The 15,404-nt window shown below is 54.4% G+C and overlaps 1 protein-coding gene across 5 annotated transcripts in view; it reads right to left on the reverse strand.

The window, feature by feature from the left end:
* SHANK3 (SH3 and multiple ankyrin repeat domains 3) overlaps positions 1 to 15,404 on the reverse strand; it is a 52,361-nt gene that overhangs the window by 15,857 nt on the left and 21,100 nt on the right. For all 5 annotated transcript variants that reach the window (XM_045872217.3, XM_064590390.1, XM_045872218.3 and 2 more), the window contains exons 14-20: positions 12,265 to 12,340; positions 11,895 to 11,977; positions 11,146 to 11,270; positions 10,913 to 11,045; positions 9,888 to 9,968; positions 2,138 to 2,268; positions 1,446 to 1,530 (exon numbers count right to left, since the gene is read on the reverse strand). In XM_045872217.3, coding sequence (XP_045728173.2) covers positions 1,446 to 1,530; positions 2,138 to 2,268; positions 9,888 to 9,968; positions 10,913 to 11,045; positions 11,146 to 11,270; positions 11,895 to 11,977; positions 12,265 to 12,340 — 714 coding nt within the window. The remainder of the gene's footprint in view (positions 1 to 1,445; positions 1,531 to 2,137; positions 2,269 to 9,887; positions 9,969 to 10,912; positions 11,046 to 11,145; positions 11,271 to 11,894; positions 11,978 to 12,264; positions 12,341 to 15,404) is intronic.

The raw sequence follows: 15,404 nt of genomic DNA on the forward strand, positions 1-15,404 counted from the left end.
ATTTGCTCTGCAGAAAGCCCCCTTTGGCCAGGCCTGGGCAGTTGGCTGGCCTGATGTCTTACCAGAAGACAGGTAAGGCAGCTGTGTGACCTTGGGCAAGTCATTTTACCTCTTTACCTGTTTCCTCATCTGTAATAGAGAGGTACTAATAGTATTACCTCAACAGGATTACTAAAACCTTAAGTGAACCAGTGTGCATAAAACACAGTGTTCTAGTAAGTGCTAAGTAAGTGTTTACTCTGATGATGAACAGACAATGGGTGTGGTGGGGTGTACATGGATAGAAGGATGGACAAGTGGAAAGTCTGTAGGTGAATGGATGGATAGGTGGGCAGGTGAGGAGGGACTAGATGCCTAGAGCGATGAGCAGTGGGTGGGGCTTGTGAGATGACCCAGTCAAGAGAGATGGCTAAGTGTGGGGTATGACAGCAGTGGTGGGGCATGATGATGTCCCAAGGAGATAGGTGCAGAAGGCAAAGAGATTAAGGACACAGCCTTTAGAAGTACCCACATTTGGTGTGGTACGTGTGTTTTGGGAGGGGGGGCATTAAAGATAGAACAGGTACAGCCTGAGAACTGAGGGAAGAACCAAGAAATGTTGTCCTAAAGCCCTGGGGAATTGAGCGTCATGGAGGAGGGAACAGAAAAATCAAATGCCATTTGAGGTTAGAGAGGGACTGGTCATGTGTTCACTGGAAGGAATACCCTGGAAACCACTGGTGGCCCTGGTGGGAGCAATTTGTTTTAGATATGGATGGAGCTAGCCTGCCCCAGGCTGAGGAGCAGTTTGGGGACAGGAGACAACAAGTATATGTGGCTTCTGGAGAAAACTGGCTGTGAAGGAGAAGAGAGATACAGAGCAATACCTGGGGCAGGGGGCAGGCAGGTTCAAGGGAAGGTAAGTCTAGGGTTAGAAACTTGACATTTATTCACTCTACAGATGGAGCAGCCAGGATCGGAGACCACCCAGGGACAGGGATGCTGGCATCTATGGAAGGTACAGGAAGGTGGCACCACTGGACAAGAGGAGTGGAAGAGGGGGCACACACTGGACGGTGAGCGGTGGATGGGGGGACATGCACACTGGATGGGGAGTGTGGTGCATGGGGGGCACGCAACTAGACAGGGAGTGGTGGATGGGGGTGCGCACACTGGACGGGGAGCGGTGGATAGGAGTTGCACTCTGGATAGGGAGCAATGGATGGAGTAAGGAAGCCTCAAGGGTCTCTTTTAGGGACAGTGTCTCTGGACTGGGGGAAGGACTGACCCCACATATGTCCACAAACAAGGAGAATCCTGGGCTGTGACCTGGGAGAGGCAGTTCTCAGAGGGAAACTGGAAACCCCAGCTGAAGGGTTGGGAGAGACAGGGTCCTCCAGCCCCACATCCACCCCAGCCCCAGCCCCATTCCTTCCGGCCCCATGCAGCCCCCAACCCAGCCGTACCTACAGACTTGGTCCGTGGAATCCCCTTCCGCAGGGAGCCGGGCAGCTTCTCTGGGCCTGGGAGGCCCTGGCGCTCAAACAAAGACTGTGGGAGTTGGGGGGTTATACGGAGGTTCTGGGACACTGGGGCTCCCAGTTCTCCATCCAGCCCCAGCCATCCTCCTAAGCCTGAGATCAAACACCCCATGCACTAATTCCAATGGCACCAATGGGGCCTGACCCAGGACTCAGACCCAGGCCCTGAGGTCTCCAGGGAGCAGGGGCACAGCCAGTGGGGGCCTGGGCATAGAGCACTGGATAGGGTTGATGTGGATGAGGCTCCGGGAGTAGCCCAGAAGATGCCAAGGGAGAGGAATGGCAGGGGAACAGAGAGCAAGTTGTACCCTCCACAGGGCTGGGGTGCTCTAGGTGGTCCTGGGTGTGGCTCTGCAGGAGGTACTGAAACCCACAGCCAGAGCAGTGAACACTCGGCATTATGTTCAGCTGTGGCCATTCTGGGGGCTAAGATTTCCCCACGTGTGAGAGGAGAAGCCACGGGGTCTTTCACCCCCACCCCTGGAGAGTAGGGTCCAAATGATGGACTTCCACCCCAGAAAAATGTACACACACCCAGCAAGAGACATGGAACTCCGACCCCCATGCTCCCCCTGCCTCCCCACTCCCTGTGCCCCCCAGCTGTTGGGATGACTTACACTGATCTCAGCAGGGGTGATCCTCCGACTTGTGGGCCGCTGTTTGACCGTGGCGGCTCTTGAGTCGGCATCTGCGATGTCTGGCCTCAGTGTAGGCTCCGCGGCGGCTGCCAGGATCTCATCCAGTTTCTCTGCACAGCCAAGGGAGGCACCATCTCAGCCACCTGGACCCTAACCTGCTCCATCCCTGTGTAGCCCCACTGCTGAGACCTCCCTGCAAGGCTGGTCCACCTGGTGCTGCTAATGGAGCCAGTGGACCCCGCCCACCCCATATCCCTTCCTCCAGACCCGAGACTGGGGAGACTGGGAGCCAAGCAACATGCATCCCATCTGAGTCCTATGGCCTCTCTGTCCTCGGGGGCTGGTCCAGGTCACCCCCTGGAGCCCCACTCCAGGAAAAGCCTGACTGACCATTAGGGAGAGGACCAGGGGAGGGACAGCACTGCTTGGAGCCCGGAGTCTTCCTGAATTTGTCTCCCTCTTCTCCTCAGCACCTGGCATTTCTCGTCTGTCTGTGGCCCTGCTGTTCCTGGGGGCCACAGCCCGAGGACAAACCCTGGTGTACAGCAGGTGCCCATAAAAGATGCAAGTAAGTCAGGAATGAGTGAACAGGGGATCCTTCTGAAAACAGAACTCACAGTCCCAGGCTAGGGAACTAAAAAAAAAAGGCCCTAATGCAGACTAGGAGGCCAAAGAACCTTCACCCCAGAAAAGCAGCTCCACCCTGGGTGGGAGGTGTGGAGAAAAGAGGAAGATATTGGGAGGGCTGGTGCTGAAGGGGCTTCCACCAGCCCTGTGGGAAGAAGGTAAGGAAGAGGGGCTGACGGACAACAAGGCCCAAGAAGGGGGGCCTCAGACAGCGTTCAAATCCATCATAAAGAAAAGCTGTTTGCTTGTTTTTATTAAAGCCCTTCAATGTTTTTAAAGGTGGTGTTTTTGCTTATCAACATGACTTGGAAATCTTGTTAAACACGTGTGTCTGAGAACGAGCAGCTCTGCCTGCATGACTGGGGTGGTGCCCTCAGGCCCAGCATGTAGAGTGCAGTAGGGGTTGGGGCCAGCTCCTGTACCCCCAGTAGCCCCACCTCACCCCCCTCATCACCCAGGCTCTGAGTGCCAAGCCTAGAGGACCATGCGTCTGGTCATGCTTGGCCTCTCATAATTGGCGCCTGTCAGAGGACATGGTCAGCCCCACCACCTCCCACCAGCACCTCCTGTCTCTTCCTCCACAACCCACTCAGCAATCGCCATGGGGAAAGAAGTCCGCTCCTCCCAGCTGGCCGGCACCCAACCCAGACCAGACCCACACCGCACACCGACTCTGTCCTGACTTAACCTCTCTGTGCCTCAGTTTCCTTATCTGACAAAGCGAGCAGAAAAACAGCAGCTGCTTCAGTGTCTGTTGTAAGAACCGACACGGACATAAGAAGTGCTATAGTTCTGCCCTGCTCAGGGTTAGCGCTGAAGGCACACTGCACCTCATCTCCCCAAAGAGCCTACAGGCTCCCAGAATGTCCTGAGTGTCCAGCCTGGGGCCCTGAATAATACAGTTCAACAAAGGTTACAACTCATCAGCAGAACCTGCTCCACCTACAGATTAGCTCACAGGTCCTGTGCCTGGCTCCCAGCACCACTGCGAGGGCTCGTTAGAGAGGTCGTCACCCTTGTTTTTGTAATGAAGCAAATGATTTCCCTTTGGAAGCTGAAGCCACCATCACCACCCTATGTTCAGTCCTTGGTGACTTCCGGTTAGAAGAGCTTCCCATGACCCTTCTCTCATCCCTCAAAATCATACAAAGAAGATGCTGATACTGCCCTCATTTTACCCAAGAAGAAACTGAAGCTCTGAGATAAAGCGCTCCAGATCATAGATCCAATAAGTAAAAGATCAGACTTAACAACCATGTTATCTAGAAACCGCAGACATAAAGACATGAGCAGAGAAGAAACATTTCCACAGGGCATGCGCTCACCTGAGCTGCGGATTTTAGAAGCTGCATCTCTAGGTCCAGAAGAACTCAATCCCAGAAACCAAAGCAGTGTGTACATGAAGTTAGCAAAGCAAATGTTGTTGGACATGGGGTGGGGGGGTTGCTGGGGCCAGGCAAGAATTATTTCCAAAAGGGAAAGAAGCAAGAATTCTGCAAACTACAAGCTGGTGAGGTTGACAACAATCCCCACCATTATTAGAAAATACATTCTTAAATAAATTATTTTAGATACTTAAAAAAGAAAATGAAGCCCATTAGGAACCAGGTCTGGGGCACTGGGAACTACACACTCCCCTCAGCCTCACATACACCAGCTCTCAAGACTCCATATGCGGTGGGGACACAGCTCGGGGTGCAGCTGCTTAAACAACCAGAACCCAAGCAGGAATGACGGGCCACAGGGGTGATGAACTGTCCGTCACTTCCCCTACAACTGGAAGAAGTGCGCAGGTCACTACATAGCACCCTGGGAGCCCTGCTAATGAGCTAAGCGACAGAACCAAAATACTCCAGAAATCGCTTGTGTGTCTGCCTCATAGGGTGAAGAAAAGTGTCCCTAGAGGACACCCAGTTTTAATCCCTGAAAAGACACTGGGGAAAGCACCTCGCCTGGGACTGGGGCAAGGAGCAATGGGAAAACTCTGAGGGTAAGACTGCAGGCCATGCTGGAGAGCCTAGGCCCAGACAGATGGGGCCAGCATGTCCCCGGCATAGGGAGGGCCCTGTGGATCCCACAGTGAGGGATGGGTGGGCCCCAGGCACACAGACAAGAGAGTGAACACACCCGCCTGGGGCCACAAAGCCATCTCAGGCTTCCATCTGGCTCTGACTCCTATTTAGCCAAAAAAGAGTCCCCTGTCCACTCAGAGATGGAGGAAGCTGGCGGAGGCCAGGCCCTGAGATCTCACCAGATGCTGGACCTCAGACTCTGTCCCCACATGGAGGCTGCATTGCTTACAGCAAGGCTGGACACACAGAACACACAGGAAGGAGCCTCACAGGATACAGATGAGGCCTGAAGAAAGGAGCAGGGGTGGTGAAGTCAACAGCCTGGGCTATGTTGGGCAGAGGAGCTCCAAGCTCCCTCCCCAGTGCTATGGGGCCCAGACCCCTGCTCCAAAGGGATGGTCATCAGCACTGGGCTTGACCCTACAACAGGTCAGTACAGAAACGGACCCACACACCAGGCACAAGGAGCCCCAGAAAACAGGCAGAAAGGAGCACCATGGGCTGCAGCTGAGCAACCAGTGCTCCTGCCCCCACTGGCCCAGTCACCATGCTCCCTGAGGAGACCCACAGCCGAACCCTCTGAACCCTTCCCCTACCTAGCTCCAGGACATGGCACATGCTATGGCCTCCACTGGGAGGCCCTCCCAGCTCTGCCTCATCAGGCTGCCTCAGTGGCCCTCACACCCCACCCCACCCCTACTCACCTGAGTCCCCAGAGCCCATGGCTGTGCCTCACTATCACACCCCCACATAGCCACACCCCTGGGAACTCCCCATCTGTCCTTCCCCAGCTCCCTCTACCATGCCCACACCAGATTCCCAGGGAGAAGGCCAACAGGAAGGTACAGCCCAGGCTTCTAGACCACCCTGACTTAAAATGGAACCTCCTCACACATCAGCATTTCCCTAGGCAGGGATCAGGTAAAGCTGGGGGCCTGGGGACCCAGCAGATGACTCACCCCCTTTCCTTCTCCGAATGGAGGCTTGCAATCAAGAAACAGAGCAAAGGGGGTAAGAGGCAGGCTTCAACCCTCGGCATCTGGGCCCGCTTCCCACTCCCGTTTCCCCATCTTTCCCACTTCCCACCCCTCCCAACAATCAGGACCTCCCAGATCCCCTACAACCCCTGGCCTATACTTCCCTATCAGACCCTGAGTGGCAAATGTGCCCAAATGCCAAGTTGGTACATGGCTTGAAACTCAAGGTGGAAACAACCACAAGCAGACACAAGTGTTCGTGTGCATGCATATCCAAGCACGTGCACACACACACACACACACAAACATACACACGTGCATAAATGTGCTCATGCACACAGACATGCACACACATCTGGAGATGTCCACACACAACTAAATCATACTTGGTTCAATCAACTCTTTGTTCAAAAAAAAGACAACCCCCCCCCCCCAAAAAAAACAAGTTCAGAGGCTACTAATAACTTCAGTGGTCACCCTTGAGTATTCTGTGCACTGTGTTTCCAACAAAGGGCAGGTCAGTGTGTTTGCCAGACAGCCAATCAGGGACCACACACTGGCATGGCACCTGCCCCGACATTCTCATCACAAAAGAAAAGGGACCCAAAAGTTCCAGACTTTTCATGGGAAAACAGATGAACAGGAGGGGCTCAGACCCACCAAGGCCCCTCCCTGGCCTGAGTCTCCACTGATCTCTGAAGCCCCAGCACATTATTGGTTCAAGCAGATGAACACATGGTGACCACAAAGAGCACCCCATGCTGAAAGGCACTGGGAGTGTCCCACCCTTCCTCCTCCTCCCGCCACCTGACTCAGGATGAGGGCTCCTATCCCAACCTGTTCCTCTCAATCCCATTTCTGTCAGCCACTTCAGGCCTTCATTTTCTGGGCATCGCATCTGTTCACACCATCCCCCACCAGGACGCTCTTTACCTCGTCTTTCTCCTGCAGGACCTGGCTTCTCCCTGAGTAGCAAGCAACCATCTGGGCATAAGCCCCAACCCTTGCCACCTGCTTTTTCTGTGGTCTCACACTTGCCTTTCTTTCCATATGTTCGGATCATCTTCTCAATAGACTACAGCATCCTAACAGGCTCTAGCCCTTCTCAACAATGTGACAGAGAACTGACATGTTCTGCTGTCAATAAACCCACAGGTCTAATTTCTGTCTTATAAAAGCACAAATGCTGGATCGTGGGATGATCCCTTAGGTGCCTGGGGAAACCCTGATGCTGGCCCGGCTCCCTCAACCCTAGAGAAAGTCAGCCAGTGGTCTGGCTTCCCAGGACAGCAATCCTCTGGAGGCAGCAGTGGCTTCTTCCTGTCTGAATGGAGCTACATAAAGAGTCTGGGTCCAGCTTCAACAAAAGCTATGACCCCTCCTCACTCAGCAGTACGGATGGAGGCTCTGTGCTAAGCTGTCCCTCTGTCCTCCCCCAGCCTCTGTTCAGGTAAAAACTGGTGGAAACAATGCTGACCTGAGGCAGCAAGAGTGAGCCCCTCAAGAAGACAAGGGTGTGCAGAACAACCCGGTCACACAGCAGCAGGAGCACCCCAGACCAGTGCAGCGAGGAAGGAGGCTCTTCTACTCACTGGTTTCTTCAGATAGAAGCATCCCAGGAAGCAGAAGGCAATTCTGTTTCCACAGGTCTCTGTCCCCTGGTCCCTGGATGCCCACGCACCTCTTTGCGCAGAACTAGGAGGGTCCCTTCTGAACATGTAGCTGAACATGGCTATGTGACAGCCTCTGGAAGGAACTCCTGGAACCCACCCACCAGAGCCTTGGTCTGGTGTCTAGCCAGACCCAGCTGCCTACTGGTACTGGTTTATTGACCAGTCTGAATCCTCAATCAGTATGGTGGATCAGCTGCCCATGGTTAGCCTTGGACCCTTGTGACCCTGGGGCCAGAAGTCTGCTGATTTCTCTGCCTCACTCTTCAATGAGCAGGGTTAGCTAGGTATAGAATTCTAGGTAGAAAAGCATTTTGATTCGAGACTTTTAAGTTATGTTTCCATTGTCTTCTAGCATCTACTACTGCTGATGAGAAGTCTGCTGTCCATTGTTCCTTTCTAAATCATCCAGCTTCTTTGGTAGTTAAGATTTTTCTTTTGTCTATGGTGTCATGAAGTTTTAGTATGAAGGTCTAGATGTAGATTTGTTTTTATTTCCTTCCTTGGAACTCATACTTCTTCAAAATGGAATTTCATGTCCTTGTTCAATTTCAGAAAATTCTTAGCCATTTACTCTTCATATATTGCCTCTTCCCCAATCAGTTCATTCTTTCCCTCTGGAACTCTCATTAGACTGGGATTTTCTCACTTGTCCTTCATCATGTCTTATCTGCTCTTTGATAGTTTGTGTCTCCCTATCTTTCTGTGCTACATTTTGGGTAATTTCCTCAGAATTATCTTCTAATTCACTATTTCTTTCTTCCACTGAGTCTAGTGTACTGTTTATCTCAATCATGGATTTTTTAATCTCAGTGACTATACTTTTTGTTTTAGTAACAGTTCTTTAGGGATCCTTTTAAAATCTCCTTATTCTTTATTTTGTGGGGGGTACTGTCCTTTATCGGCTGTCATAAAGGGCTGTCCTTTATGAGTTCTGTTACTTCCTTAAACGTTGTATTTAAACACCTCATTTTGTGCCTTTCTTATTCTTCTATGATTTCCAGGGGGGGTTTTGATGCTAATGCCAGTCCTTGGGCTTGGTTCTAGTTTTCCCACTTCTCATGGGTCTACAGCCACCACTCTTGGCTTTGTGGAAGCATCAGAGCCCCAAACCCTGCCCTTAGGGTCTATATACTGTCCCAAGCCCCCTTGGACTATGGAAGCATCATCAGCTTCCTCTCACTTTCTTAACTGATTCCTCTCTTTATTCTTGAGACCTGGGAAATTCCTCTTCCTTTGTTTTGAGTTGGCTATCTATTTTTGACTTTTACTTTATTCAGAGTATTTATGGGCAAGAGAAGTATGACTATGTCAATCTGGTCTATCTTGGTGGCTGTCCTCCTCCTCCTACACTGCAGTCAAGAGTACCTGCTTGGAAGGGGGGTGGCTCAACCTGTGGCCAGGACGAGGTCAAGGATCACTCTCTTAGTAAGGTCAGCAATAATTTTGGGGGACAGCTAAGTGTTCTTTCTATGGCTGGGGAAGAACAAAGCCTGAAGCCCGGGCTGAGGCTCAGTCTAGAACCAGGACCAGAGCCGCTCCTGTGGCCAGGACTAGGTCAGAACTCAGCCTAGGACCAGAGTCTGCCTTCCTTCCATGGCTAGAGCATCGTAAAGTCTGGGACTAGAACTGGGTTTGAATTACAGGAAGATAGAGCATGTTAGCAGGCATGTCTATCGGGACATGCCCAATGTCAACTGCCACATATGTCAGGACACGGTCATGTATATCTGGACATGCCTATGATGAGGCTATTAATGGTCACATATATCAAGACATGCCCACAATGAGGCTATTGGGGGTCACCCTGGGATCATGCCCACATCATGCCCCATCAAAGCCCTGACACACTCTTATTTGCCTCTTGGAGCTCACGAGGGCCTATCCCATCATCATGCTAGCGATGTTCACACAGCCCTGTCAGGTCAGCAGCTCACTGTAACCCCTGCTTAACTGATGAGTGAACAGGTGCTAAGGAGGCAAAAACAAGCATAAAGGTCACACAGCTGGCGCCAGCAAAGCCAGGGCAGAGCCCAGGTCCCCCGACTCCTGCTCTGTCCTCACTTGGGTGAAATGAAGGGGTAAAGTCCACCTGGAGGTGTGCAGAGCCAGAGCAGCAGGCGCACGTGCAGGCAAACACACTGGACGGCCAGGGCCTGCTCCCTGACCATCTCCGGCCCTCAAGCCATCCATGTGTCATCCCCCCCGCACCAGTTCAGCACCCACCCATTCACCTTTGGCCTCCCTACCACACCTTCATATGTCTGTCTGTCTGTCCTTCCCTTCTCCCCGCCCCCAGAGTTTCTGCCTGGCTTTGGCCCCAGCTCACACCGCCTGGCTTCCCCCCTAGGCTGTCTGCCCACTGCCCACGCCTGCTGCTCACCAAGTTCCTCAAGTTCGGCCGTCATGGACTTGGAGCGCAGGGTCAGCGTGGTGCTGGGGGCCCTCTTGGGGGGCGGCGGGGCTGCAAAGAAGAGGGAGGCCTTGGACCTCCTGTCCAGCAGCAGGCAGCGCGGCGTGGCCAGGTGAAGGTGCCACTTGCGCTCTACCGCCTGGATCTCCTCGTACTCCCGGGAGGATGCGTCGCACTGGGCCAGGATCTTGTTCAGGCTGCGGCTGGATGCAAACTTCTTCATGGCGCTGGGAGCGCGGGGGGTGCTGAGGGCCCCGCGGGGCCAGGGTGGTTGGGGCCTCAGGAGGGAGGTGGTCAAGGGCCCCTGGGGGGGTCACGGTGCCGGCCAGCTCCTGCCCGAGTGCCCACCCTGTCGGCCGAGGGCTGAGCAGGGGGCCCCAGAGCCATGAGGTGGGGGCTGGGAGGGGTCGCCCGGCAGGCTGGGCTCCTGCTCCCCCAGGGCTTCCCCAGGCCCTGGCAGCCACTGCCCCTGGGGGGACCGGGGTGTGGTCGGCAGAGCCAGGACCTGGGCTGGGCTGGCCCAAGCTGGCAGAGCCTCCCGGCCCGGCTGTGCGGCGACGTCGCGGGGAGAAGACGCTTTTCCTCTTCCCTCAGGTGCCGCCTCCCCCTTCCCTCCGACAATAAGCCGCGGCAGCGTCAACCTCACAGTTGCTATGGCAACCCCGGCCTCCAGGCAGCTGCCGGCAGTGTCGGGAAGGAGGGCTCTTCCACGCCAGGGGCTGGGGGGGACGCCGGGAAGGAGGGGGTGGGGGTCTGAGGAGGGGCAACCTGGGGTCAGGGGTCAGAGGCTGGGGGCCAGGGTGGGCAGCCTAACATCAGGGACTGGGAAGGCACCCAGGCCATGAATGTGGACACTTCACCTACAGTTAGGCATCTGACGTCAACAGTCTGGGGTCAGGGGGCGGGGAGAGGAACGGGGGCCTGGGGTCAAAGGTCTAAGGTCAGGAGTCAGAGGGGAATGTCTGAGCACAGAGGTCTGAAGCCTGGCCCCTCACCTCTGCGCCGAGCCCCATCTTCTTCCGGCTTCCTTGTCACAGACACAACCTTCATGACGAGGCGGTTCCCGCCCTGGCGGATCAGAGCCACCACCTGCTTGTGCCCGACCTTCACCACGTTCACCCCGTTCACCTGGGACAGACAGGTGGGTGGTGGGGACGTTCCAAGTGTGTCCTCCTCAGGATTTAGAGGTCAGCACCCCACCTGCTGCACAGGTAAGGACGAGCCTCACCTCGATGAGGAAGTCTCCTGTGCGCAGCCCGGCCCTCCAGGCCACACCCTCCACATCCACCGACTCAAGATACTGGAGCGCAGGGAAGGCTGGTGTGGGTGTAAACTCCTCGATGGGGGTCTCTGCTGCGGGGGGGCGGGGGGAGGGCAGTTAGGAAGGTGCTTCACCAGCACGGTCCAGGTGGAAGAAGCTGCCACACAGCAACCTCCCACAAGTGGTTCAACACGCTGAACCAAGGACAATTGAGGCCGGAGGTCCTGGGGCTGCCCAGGGTAGAAATCCTCCCTCAGCCCCACCAGAGAGAACTCCCATTCCATTAGACACACTCCAGCAGAGATCTTGGAAATCATCAGGGCGAAGAGACTACTGCCTTGTACTGAGACATTCCAAGCCAAGAATATAGTCAGAGCAGAGGGGCAAGGCAGGGTGGGGCCAGAAAAAGAGAGTGTCAGGGGCAAGGCAGGGGAAGAGGGGCCAAACTAGCAGGGAGAGAGGGAGTGGGGGAGGAAGGGGCAAAGGACAGGGCAGGGGCAAGGCAGGATAAAAGGGTGAAGCTGGAGGGCAAGGGGGAGGCAGGGGCAAAGGACGGGGCGGGGTGAGGGATAGCGGCAAGGCTGCAGGGCAGGGGGGAGGCAGCAAGGAGAGCAGCAAGGAGGAGCAGAGACAAGACACACCTGAGCAGGGTGCAGCCGCTGCCAGCCTGACACCCCAGCCCCACACACACTCATGGTGCGCCTACCCCTCGTTACCTTTGGCTCCCCGGAGCACAAAACCAAAGCCCTCATGGTCCCGTTTCTGCAGGACAGCCACCTTGTCGTCAATGACATAATCACTGGTGGAGGAAAGCAGGGAGGCGTGAGGAGAGCCCCGCCAGAGAGCACAGCTGGCCAGGCTGACCCTATGTGTGCCCCAAACAGGACCCCCCGGGCACAGCCCACCCCGGGAAGTTGCCCTTGGACCGACGCAGGAAGGCAGAAGACAGAGGTGGGCTGGGTATCACCTGCCCTCCTCTGCCCTCTTCATCCCCAGGCCTCCTCGACCAGCTTTTGTCCTCCCTCCATACCTGATGTCCCATCCGCATGCACGCCTACCCTTGCCCACCTGCCCCCCGACCTGTACCTGTGTGAAGTGAGACTGTCATAGGAGCCCACTGTGTAGTGGCGGAAAAGGCGCTTCGTCCGGTCCTCCCGGGTTTCTGAGGGGAGTTTCAGGAGCTGATGGAGGGCCACATCCTCCAACTGACCTGAACTGCCCCTCAACCATGCTGGTCACCAGCCTCTGCCCACACACACACACACACACACACACACACGGAAGTGGGGGGCCCAAAGGTTCTAAAGTAAGAAGGCTGAGGGGACCATGTTGGAAGTCCTGGCCTCTGGGGGTCAGGGCCCATAATGGGGAGGAGCTTCAGCTCATCTCTCTCCTGAGTGGCTGCACACAGCAGATGGGGCAAGTCCAGGGCCGTCTTCAGAAGGGGTCAGCAAGCCCCAGAGCTAAGAGCAAAGAAGGTGTGTACATGTGCAAGCACACGTGTGTAACTTGGTGTCATGTGTGAGTGCTGGTTCCTACGGGCGTGTCGTGCCGTGGGCTATACTCAAGGTCAGTCATGAAGTGTCACCGGGTCCTCATTGAAACTCTCACAAGAGCCCACGGACACTCAACTTCCCAGGTTCCCTTCCTCCAGAGCCTGCCTCTGAGTGGGCAGGAGGTCCAGGTGTGGGGCTGGGTCCCCTTCCCTGATGTCACAGCATCCCACAGAGCCTTGTCCCCATTTGTAATCTTGACCCCAAAGTCTCTCACGGCTGTTGCAGGGCTAGCCAGCTGTCCACCTGATGCCCCACCCATGGCCTTGCTGATTCCCTGCAAGCCTGCAGCTTCCAGTCTGCACCCACAGCCACAAACCCCACCCCACGCTCCAGGCTTTCTTCTCCAGTTACCTGTAAGTAAGACTCTCCCGCACCTCAACCCCCACTCCTGCCCCTCCTGGATTCCATCTCTCCAGGACCCTGGAAGGACCCCAAGACAGCTCTACCACACTTCACACTTCATCCACAGCTCCGCTCTCATTCCCTATCATTCTAGCATTTCTCAAGATTCATTCATTCATTCAGCAAGTATTTAGAGAGCGCCTACTATGTACCAAGCACTGTTGTCTTAGGCTCTGAGAATACAGCAAAGAACAGAACAAAACCTCTACCCTGTGGAGTTTACCATCTAGTTGAAGAGAGAGAGAACAGAAAGACAGGAAACAGGTATATGCATAACATGTCAAATGCTGGCAAACGTTAGGAGAGAAGTAAGCAGGATAGGGGTACAGAGAAAGTTTGCAGTCTTAGGGTGGTCACGTGAAGGCTCATCAGGAAGGGACAGTTGGGGAGAGGCACAGAGCATTAGGGAGCAGTCCGAGGACTCTGTGGGTGAAGGGCTTCCTGGCAGCAAGGGTACACAGGGCAAAGCCCACATAGCAGGATTGGCTTGGGATGTTCAAGGGACAGCAAGCAGCCTATGCAGCTGGAGCAGAGGGAGTGAGAGAGAGGAATGAGATCAGAGAGGGAACCTGTGATTGATTGTGAGCTCCTCCCAGGTAAGGATCACATCTCATGTATTTCTGTGATCCCAGCACATACTACAGTGCCTGGCACATAACAGACCCTCTAAATGCTAACTGGAAGGATAGACGGGTGGACAACTGGCTGAGTAGATGGGTGGACGGATGGACAGACAGAACAAGATATAGGTAGAAAAATAGATCAGATCAAAGGTAAATAGATACAGAAGTGGATGGAGGAAAAGAGAACAGGCTGGGAGGATATGGATGGATCAAAGGGTGGTAGATGGATAAAGGAATGGAGAGGTGGGCTGGGTGGGTTGACAGAAAGGGGATAGCTGGACTGGTAGATTGATGACTGTATTGATCAATAGATGGACAGATGGTTGGGTGGGTGGATAGATGGAAAGAGGGGTTGGCTGGGTGGGTTGATAGAAGAGTAGATGAGGGACGCCTGGGTGGCTCAGTCGGTTAAGCGTCTGCCTTCGGCTCAGGTCATGATCTCAGGGTCTTGCGATCGAGTCCCGCATCGGGCTCCCTGCTCACCAGGGAGTCTATTTCTCCCTCTCCCTCTGTCTCTTCCCCCTGCTCGTGCTCTCTCTCTCAAATAAATAAATAAAATCTTTAAAAAAAAAAGAAAAGTAGATGAACAGCAGGAAAGGTGAGTAAGTCAAGGGATAGATGGATACAAGACTAGATGGAGCAGTGGCTGGATGGAAAAAAGAAAGAATCCCTATTAATATCAGAAGACACAGGCATCAGGAAAAGTATTGGTCCTGCTTTTAGGATCCTGCCACTAATACGATTCTCACTAAGTCAACAGACCCTTTTGAGCCTCTCCTTGTAGAACAGGGAAATTCTCCTTGGAGGGTCCTCTAGGTTCCGATTACCTGTAATTTATCACCCTAACCCTCCCAGCAGCTCATCTGCTCCCTTCTCTTCTCTTCCAAAACATGGCCTGTCGTGCACCTGCACCCACCATCCTGCTATTCCCAAGACCAGAGCAGACCAGGGCTCATCATTGGGGGGGAGGGGGGAGGGCATCAGACCCCTTCTTGCCTGTCATACCCTTCTCCATACTAACCCAACTTCTAAATGTTCATAGCGCCTGCCTGCAGAAAGACCCCCTCAAACTCCACAGTTCATTAGCCTCCAGTTTTTAGATTTTGTCAAATTATATTACATAACACAAATTCATTTTCCAGTTTTATTAATCAGACACATAGAATCCAGCTGAAGTGAAAACACACAGCATGACCCCCCAAGTACTGGAAAGACAGGGAAAGAGGGAAGGAGGAAGAGGAAGGGGGAAGGGGAGGAGTTTCCAGGTGTCCCACAGACCCCTCTGTCCGCACAGGACTTCCCCTCACTTCTCAGCGCTCTGCCCACAACTGCCCTTTTTACCCCTTCTGCCCCAGACAGGTGCCTGAGGGGTACACTCTCTGATGACCCTGGGCATCAGCCTGGCCCATACATGCTGGCACAGTGTCCCCTTTTTGGCCTCTAGTCCCTCTCTGCCCTACTCCAGTCCCAGAAGCAGATCTTTCTTTGGATCTGGGCCTGCTGGAAGCGGGTTCCCACTCCTGGGCTACCCTCTGGCCTCTGGCAGAACTCAGCCCCTGAGTCCCAGATCAGAGACTATACACCCAGGGCAGCTGGTGGCTGGGTCTTCAGCTGAGGACAGAGATTACTCCTACCCCTTGCCAGC

This window comes from Mirounga angustirostris, unplaced genomic scaffold (assembly GCF_029215605.1).
Source record: "Mirounga angustirostris isolate CCGP_5_RB_7025 unplaced genomic scaffold, mMirAng1.0.hap1 SCAF_5, whole genome shotgun sequence".
NCBI lineage: Eukaryota > Metazoa > Chordata > Mammalia > Carnivora > Phocidae > Mirounga > Mirounga angustirostris.